Source organism: Phaseolus vulgaris, chromosome 9 (genome assembly GCF_000499845.2).
Source record: "Phaseolus vulgaris cultivar G19833 chromosome 9, P. vulgaris v2.0, whole genome shotgun sequence".
Classification (NCBI taxonomy): Eukaryota; Viridiplantae; Streptophyta; class Magnoliopsida; order Fabales; family Fabaceae; genus Phaseolus; species Phaseolus vulgaris.
In genome coordinates, this window is record NC_023751.2 from 31550016 (window position 1) to 31559590 (window position 9575).

General features: G+C 25.8%; 1 protein-coding gene across 2 annotated transcripts; it reads left to right on the top strand.

Moving 5' to 3' along the window:
• The first annotated feature begins 428 nt into the window (after positions 1-428).
• On the top strand, positions 429-7431 carry LOC137820989 (auxin efflux carrier component 2-like). Of its 2 annotated transcripts, none has more exons than XM_068625367.1 (7): positions 429-1279; positions 2182-2446; positions 3190-3275; positions 4224-4381; positions 5022-5098; positions 5208-5314; positions 7238-7431. In XM_068625367.1, exons 1-6 carry the CDS (start codon positions 502-504, stop codon positions 5275-5277), a joined length of 1434 nt encoding a protein of 477 aa, XP_068481468.1. In that variant the 5' UTR covers positions 429-501; the 3' UTR covers positions 5278-5314; positions 7238-7431. The 2 variants fall into 2 exon arrangements, with proteins under 2 accessions (XP_068481468.1, XP_068481467.1); XM_068625366.1 differs by lacking the exon at positions 7238-7431 and adding an exon at positions 6554-6802.
• Positions 7432-9575: the final 2144 nt, after the last annotated feature.

A 9575-nucleotide genomic window follows, 5' to 3' on the forward strand; every position in this document is an offset into this window, starting at 1 on the left:
TTTGGAATTTTGAATTGTGCTTATGATTAGTTATTGACTTGAATTTTATAGTTTATTAGAAATGGAAGTCTGAATATTCCTGCGTAATAATGTAAAAGGTTAAGCATTGGTGGTAGTTTAAAATTGAGTTTTGAGTTGATTTTGTTTTGATAAATTAACCGAGCATATGTTCTAGCTTTCGTTTTAAATAATACATTTTATATTTTTATGTTATTTTTTATTAGACCTATTACTTTATAGTTAAAAGTAATAGAGAAAACTTTCTACGTTAAAAAAACATATATTTAACAAATACTTATAATAATATAATAATATTTTGAATTAAAAATAAAATAAAAATAAATAAAATGTTAATTTAAGGTGGAGCAGTGTGAAATATCATTACCCATTCTTTATTCCTCATTCCTGATAAATACCATCATTCTGCAGTCTTTTTTTCTCTGTCATCATTCTGCAATTTTTTTTTCTGTCATTGTTCATCTCTCCTTAACTACTACAACGATGATCAACAGCCAAGATATATACAACACTCTTTCAGCTCTTGTGCCACTGTATGTGCCCATGATTCTGGCCTATGGCTCGGTCCGGTGGTGGAAGATCATCACGCCGGAACAGTGCACTGGCATAAACCGCTTCGTGGCATTTTTCTCAGCTCCTTTCCTTAACTTCTATTTCCTAGCCACCAACAACCCTTACACTATAAACTTGGGATTCATAGCCGCAGACACGCTTCAGAAATTGGTGATTCTCAGTGCTCTTTTTCTATGGTCTGCCTTCATAAAAGGTGGCAGCATCGACTGGACCATCACCCTCTTCTCACTTTCCACGCTGCCCAACACGGTGGTCGTGGGTGTGCCGCTTCTAACGGCCATGTACGGAGACTCAACAACCAGCCTCATGAGTCACATTTTCGTCATGCAGGGTGTGGTCTGGTTCACGCTCATGCTGTTCTTGTACGAATACAGAAGCGCCAGAAACCTTATTTCGAAGCAGTTCCCTCAAAACGGAGGCTCCATCGCCTCCTTCACCGTTGACTCTGACGTTATCTCGCTCAGCGAGAACGAGCCTCTGCAAACTGAAGCCGAAACGGGAGAAAACGGAGAGGTTCATGTGGTGCTGAAGAGCCCTTCCTTCAACAACTCTTGTAACTGTTCATCTTCCAATCGTTCTGCAACAGATATTTTCTCCATTCGAAGATCTATGAGTTTTAACACCACACGTGATCTCCGAGACCAGGGTTCTGAAAGAGGAATGTCCAAGATCTATGAACCAAACCAAGGTTTATTTTCTTCTCAGTATTTATGGTTTCATATTAAAACAGTTAAATAAATTATCTAAAAGTTTTTATAAGTTAACTAATACTTAATTTATGAAAATATTCATTTGTTTTTTTATATCTTAAATGTTTTTGTTATGGAAGAGTTCGTCTCCATATTTCTTAATATTTAATTAAAAAAATCAAGGAAGAAAGCCACTTTTCCTGGTGCAATAAAACATTATAGCAAAATAATTGTGAGTGATTTATATTTTCAATTACTTTTCACAGTGTTGTAATGCAAAAATATTTATTGATTTTATTGATAATCATTTTTTGTTAGAAAATTTATTTAATTTATTTAATATAAAAATTCTATTTTTTCATCAAGACTTTGTATTTTTCTTAATTTAACAAAAAAAATTCATATACAAATAAATATGTTTTTGTGCTTTACATATTAACGTTTTTTTTCCTAAAAATGTGATGAAATTTTTTTTATATCTTCATTTTTTCTTTCTTCTTTATTTATCAAAATGACAAAAAATAGTTCCAAATCTCTTATTCTTAGTAAACTCTAAATTTTGTAGATATATTTGGTATTTAGTTTCTTTTAGTCTTTAGCTTTTGTAAATTTATTACTTTTGTTTGTAGTCTTTGTGAATATATTGTTATTGGTTTCAAGAATGATTTTTAACACTCTTGTCATTTCATATTAACTACTTAAAAAAGAAAAACGAGTTATGAACAAATTATTTTTCTATTACTTTTAATCCTCAATTATGTTAACATAAATGATAAATAGTAAAATCAACATTTTAAAAATTTCAACGACAAAAATCCAAAAACAATTGGAGTAAAAAAGTATAATATTTCGTGGAGAAAAACATATATATTAACTTTTTATAAACTATATGTTATTTTAGATGCAGTGAAAAATGAATTTATTGTGAATCTTAAAGCAATGGGAGACACAGAGGTTGAGAATGTGGATAGAATAAAACATCCTTTAAGCGAGGGCAAAAAAGAGGTGAAAAATGAAGAAGGAGGTGCATACAGTAAAAAGCAGCAAATGCCAGCAACTAGTGTGGTAACAAGGCTTGTTCTAACCATGGTTTGGAGGAATCTAGTTAGAAACCCTAATACCTATGCTTGTGCTACTGGACTCGCATGGTCTCTCATATCATTCAGGTATTTTTAAGACTATTTCTTCCTGCACCTCCATATCTTCTTCTCCCACCTCCATACATAACATGAAAATACATTTTTCTCCTTCTTGTGTCACCTTCATAGAGTAGTTTCCGGATTATGTAATTCGGAAACTCATTTGAAAAAAGACTTCCGGATTACATAATCCAAAAGCTAAATAAGACTTCCAGATTAAATCCAGAAAGTAATCATGTATATGAAAAAAGGCTACCGGATTATATAATCCGGAAGGTAATTACAAATTTAAAAAATGACTTCCAGATTACGTAATCCAAAATATTATAGAGGAGTATTTTCAAAAATTTGAAAAATTATGGAGGTGAGAGAAGAAGGTATAGAGGTGCAGGAAGAAGCAGTCTATTTTTAAAAGTAATTTGTGATACTTTTTATCGACAACAAATTAATTAGAAACAATTTGTGATATGTTTTCTCATTTTTTGTTACTTAATAAAATATCAAAAACAACAATTACCACAAGTTTATAAAAGATAATTTATTATATGGTTCCCTCTTATTGAGTTTTAGAATATTGAATCCGTTTAGGATATGATTCTTAATATGAAATTGGAAGCAAATATAATATTCAATAGTCTTACAATTATTAATTATTTATATAATAGTAAAATAAAATAAAAATATATAAAAAGATAATTGTAAAAATTGTATCACTTTTATATATTATTATTACTTGTCTTGATAAAAATGGTTGTTGTGTTTATTGGCAGGTGGAATATAAAATTTCCGTTGATGATAGATGGTTCCATTCTAATATTGGCAAAAACTGGGACAGGAACGGCCATGTTCAGTATGGGTATAGTCTTAAACATTATTAAATTTATAGATTATTATTAAATTTATGAGTTATATATTTTGACACTTGCTCTTTACCTTTACAAAAATATTAAAAAAAGTTTTAAAAAAATATAAACAAAATGTAATATATTAAAATAATTTTTAAAATGTGTAAAAAAAATATTTTTTAGATTCATTTATGATGGCAGTGTCATGTTCAACTATTCTCATTCTACAGATGCAATATTAAATTATTAGGCCAACATCTGCAAATTCATTTTTTTTTTTCTTCCTTACACTAGCATAACCATGAAACAACACGCGGACACAAAAGCATTTAAAATTTTGGAAAAAAAGTTAGTGTAATTTAAAATTCTTAACTATGAGGAAAAGAAAATAGGGTGAATTTAAAATTAAAAAGATAATGTACTTAATTTTTTTTAAGCATGCGATTTAACTATCCATTGTCATAAACCATATATATTAATAACTTTAAAATAATAGTAACTAAAATTTGACACCTTTTAAGATTTACCGCGTATATAAATCTCTTTGTATACTTAGTTTTTAATAATTTTATAATGAGGTTGAAGAGTAAAAATTATTTAACGATTATTGTTAGGTATTTCACATTTTATGAATTAAATTAAAAATTCATTTTTGATAAATAAGTTATTTAGAGTGTATTATATTCATAAGTTTTTAGCTAATAAGATCATTTGTTATTGGACCATTCATTATATAATTTCACACACAAATTAACAATTTTATTTTTAAAAAATTATATTAAAAATCAATAATAAAATTAAATTAAACTTAAAATAAATATTAACAATTTTTTAATATACTAAAAGAAATTACAAAAATATTTTTTTTCTTATCCTATAAAAAAATTAATATTTATAATTTGTTAACATTTGTGATTATTGTTGTTTTGTGTATTGATATATTTAGTGGGTTGGCATAGGTTTATTCATGGCATTACAAACCAAAATCGTAGCTTGTGGAAACACTTGGGCAACAGTATCTATGGTGGCTCGATTCGTGGTTGGTCCAACAGTGATTGCTATAGCCGCCATAGCCATCGGTGTCCGAGGAGATCTTTTACGAATTGCCATTGTTCAAGTAAGCCAAAAATTGGAAAATATTACTTTTGTTTTTTTTTAAGAATATGATACACTCAAATCTTAATATTTTTTTATTCCATTAACTCCTTTGAATTTATTATTTAATTATCAATAACAAGTTCTCACTTATTTTTACACATTTCAATTCCCAATTTTATATATATTAAAAACCATATAATCTATGAGACTCAGACACTTCTTTTAAATGGCGTGTCCATATCAGACACATGTATCGGTGTCGATATTTGTACGACACTCGTAGGATACTTATCGGTGAAGTGTTCAATTTAAAAAATATTTGTTGGATTTCTGAAAATTCTAACACGATTCTAATACAATTTTAAAAATGATAAATATAATAATTTTTTAAAATCTCAAATTTATTGTATAAATTTTTATTATAATTATAAAAATAAGGAACAAATTCTTTTAAATTAGTCATGAAAAACATTTTTATGCTTTCAAAAAAATCTGAAACATACTTGTGCACATAAATATTTATATTTAAATTATACAATTCATAATTATATAATATAGATTTGTATTCCCGTATTTTATATTTTAGAAATTATACGTATCTCTGTATCTGTGTTTGTATCGTGTTTGTGCACAACAAATAACCATTTATAATTTTGCAGGCTGCTCTTCCCCAATCTGTCCTCTCTTTTGTATATGCCAAAGAGTACAATCACCACACAGACATAATAAGCACTGCGTAAGAGCCTATATTTTTAAATTTATAGCTATTTTACAAAACTATTTTGTGCCTTATGAATACAACAAATGAAACATAAATTCTTAAAGAGAATTTTGTAAATTGGCAGGGTTATATTTGGAACGGTGATTTCGTTGCCCGTTACAATATTATACTACGTGCTGCTTGGACTCAATTAACTCCTTTTTTTGGAAGCAACAGAAGAAGAAAATAAAAGTGGGTATATTACAGTAAAAATTTCATACATATCATTTTTACTTAGCATCTCAAGTTTACCATAATGTTGCACTTAAGTGACAATTTTTGACAAAAAATCATGTCCTAGAAATTCACACTAAAAACAATTTCACGAAACGACACATAATTATTTTCTTCAAGTAATTTTCTAACTGTTAAAGTTTTCCTACACATATATGTCAAGATTATGTGTTACCTATGTGATTGTGTCAAGATTATATATATATATATATATATATATATATATATATTAACATATGTCGTAAGATAATCATTAAATAATTTTTATTTTATTTTTGTTGCATAATGATGTATGAAAGTTTTTATAAAAAAAAATCATTAAATAAAAATTAATTTACAACACTAAAATAATTAATTATTATATTAATTAAATTAGAAATTATTTTATAAATTAAAAAATTATTAGTATCTAATATAGTTTTTATTATTAATAAAAAAATTATAAAGTAATTTTTAAATTAGTATCTAACCATTAGTTACCAAGATTTTAATTACTAACTATCTTATATTATAAATTAGTCTTGATCAATTTTCATAGACTAATTTAGAATATTAAAAATATTAATAGCTGAAACATGAATAGTTAATTTAAATGTTAATTTAAAAATTATTTTATAAACTTTTATTAATAATAGAAACCAGTTTAGATATTAATAATTTTTTAATTTTTAGAATAGTATCTAAATTAGTTAGTAAATAATTATTTTTTTACCTCTTTAAATTTGATTACTTTAATATCAACATATAGGATTTGGATTCACAATTGAGACTCTGTTTAAAAATATTTAATCATTAGACTTATATGTTTTATTCATAATTTTTTTTAACATAAAATAAATATTTTTGCAATTATTTTTTTTATCAATAAAAAATAAATAAAATTAAAAGAAATATTTGAAGAATACTAGCATAGAACTAAATATTTGAGTATTTTTGTCATTATTATATGAAGCAAATATTGCATCTCTATGAGGAACTTTGAAATGTTGGAAAAATGTGAATTTAAGGGGCTAATTGTAACTAAAAGTTTTGCTCCACACACCTAAAATTGAGATTTGCTTTTTTGTATTTTTGTCAACTATATAATAATTTTATGCATTTAATTATGTACTATTGGATAATTTATTTATTTTTCGTTTAATTTATGTGTTTTGTACCTTCTAAGTTCTAATATTTTATTTTATTTTTATCTTATAGTTGCTTGTTAAAGGTTTAGATTCACCGGCAAAAGTAAAATGTTCTTCCTCTACAATAGACACGAGCCACAAAATCATGGATATTCATACTTTCCTGCTTAGTTACTTCTAGGATTTATTTTATCAAACAACAGTTCTTAATTTCATGTTTTTATATTTGGTATAATTGTGTTTTATTAAATATTTAGATTTAGAAGAATTTTGGTGTTATTCGCTTTGAAAGTTATGAATGATATTTTAATTTTAGTTTTCTGTTGTTCCAAATTATTTATAATTTTTTTTATGATTATTAGTTCCCTATTTCATTAAAATAAAATAATAATCAAACAGAAAACCACATAATTATAAATCATTGTGGATAATTGAAAATTTTAATTAAAAATTAAAAAAATGATATTTTAAAAGATTTTACAATTGAAGGTAAAAAACTAGTAAAACAAACATGTTGAATATCTGCACTAGAAGTAACTACAAAAATCAAATGACATTGAGAGTTTGAAGAAGTCCAAATTTATTCAAACTTTAAGGTATCTTGATTGGATTTCTAACTACTAATCTATATAGTCTAATCATATGGTAAAATCTAATCAGACCATTCATTTTTTTTATGATAATAAATATAAAACGTAACTTGTTTAAAATGAATTTACTATCTAAACACTTTAATTTGTTTTTTTTTTTCTAGGTGAAGGATCTATAGCAGTATCACCAAAATCATGACAGATGGTCTTACAGTTTTCATATGTTCTTGGAAGGAATTAAATCTATAATTAAGTGGTATCAATAAAAAAATAGATATAAAGATAATTGTTTTTTTAACTTATTGGAAACTATACCTTCAATGTTTATATATTTAAATTTGGAAAGCTTTTATACGAGAAACTATCAAGAGATTTCATAATTTTAGAAACAATATATTTGAGCAAAATGAATTAACAGCGATTAATGGTTAGATATGAAAATAAAAAATTAATTGTTTGTAAAACAATTAAAGCTAGAAGAGCAAATAAAGAAACATAGGAAGGCTTTCTATATGAAGCTTCTAGTATATCAAGGAAATATATAGAAGATTTTGAGTAAATGATGAATATTAAGTAAAGATCATATCTTAGTTAAAGGAAGTGTTGCAACAATTATCTAGCCAATTATATAAATGATTCAAGATGAAGAAGAAGAACACACACAACTACAAACTACAATTTTTTCCATCTTTTAGTGATCATATAGTGTTAAGTGTTATTTGGAGGTGTGCAAATTTTTTGAAATTCTTCTTATAGTGAACTAATCATTGTATTTTTGTATTTTTTATTTTTTTTTTATTTTTCTTTTGTTCAATAATATTTTTTTCATGTGATGGTAAATGATTGTTGTAACTTGAGGTGTCAGCCTAGCTGAGATCTTAAGTTGCATAGTGATACCTAACATGGAAGCTTTTATTTAAAAAAAAAAAAACTAATCATTGTAAGCTTAATCAATCTCTCTTGAGAGTGTTCTTATTTCTTTCTATGATATCTTAATCTCAGGAAGAGGTTAAGACAGTATAACCAAAAGTGGTTTGTGTACTCATTGTAACTAGAAGTTGTTTGTGTACTTGTATAATCATTAATTTGATTAGTGAAACCTCTTGAACAATTTTCTTAAGGAAGAATTTGAGATAGTTTGTGAGTTTGGTTGAACCAATATAAAATTTATTTGTGTTGTTTATGTTGGTTATATGATAAACGGTCTAGTTTAGTTTTATGCAAAAGAATCTAAAGGATACGACCAAAGAAATACAAACAAGTAAGAAGAAATTGACAATCTTTGAAGTCCAACTCGAAGGAATATGACTTTAAACCTAAATAAAACAAAGGTAAAAAACAAGTGAGTTTAACATGGAGTATGTGACAAAAAGTATGGAAAGTGTGACACCAACATGAAGTTAAATCCTAGCCTTTGTTTTATACTTAGTTTTGAATTTTAAAATTTAATACTCTATCTTTTTTATTTTTGTTAAATCTCGACCAACCTACACTAGTACAAAATATGAATTCTACAACTTTCTATAAAGACGGTTAGTAAAGAACAATCATTATAAAAGAGACAGTGTCATTTTTGTAGTTTTAGGCAAAAGAACAGTCGTTATAAAAAATATTATTTAGCCACCAAAAGGAATTTGGTCATTATAGGTCTCAAATTTAGTCATTGAAATTTATTTAATTTAATTTTTAATTAATTATTTCAATCCATTAGTAACCGAAAACTATGATTTTTATCTTCTTTTACTTTAGCGACCGATTTTCCCATCAAAAGTGGATTGCTAATTTGATCATTTGGAATTGTGGTGATTAAACTTTTTGCGACCGAAATTTTGAAATTTCAGTCACTAAATTGCGATATCAGTCACTAAATACTGTGACTAGTTTTTTATTGTTATCTTTATTTGATTGTTATTTCGATCACAAATATTTTAACAACCAATTTTGATACTTTTAGCGACTAAATTTAATAGTCATTAAAAATATTTTTTTATAATAAACAACAACTAAACCATTATTTAATAGACTTTGAAAGAAAATCTAAAACCCTTAGTAGAAGAATTAACTTACCGTCTTCAAAAGAAAAGGATAAGTGAAAAGTCTCTCATATAATTCACAATCTAGAAAATACTTTGACACTAGCTCATGTATCAAATTTAAGATTTGGAGGGATATTAGAAAAATAGAAAACTAAAAAATACAAGGCATCATTTAAGACCTGTAATGACACACAAAGTAAATATAGTATATTTAAAAAAAATGATTTATAATTTTAATTATTACCAAATTTTAAAACAGTTTAATAAAAAAGTTCTTTTAAGAATTGATTGTAAATCAACGAAAGAGAAATTAGAAAATGATGTTAAAAATATTGTTTCAAAACATATTTTTTTCCATATGGAAAGAGAAGCTTATTATCTTATTTTGATATTGAAATAAAATTTATAAAAAGAAAAAATAATATTGTTTATGATATTTTTAACTTGTGAAATTTTTAAGCCTTTT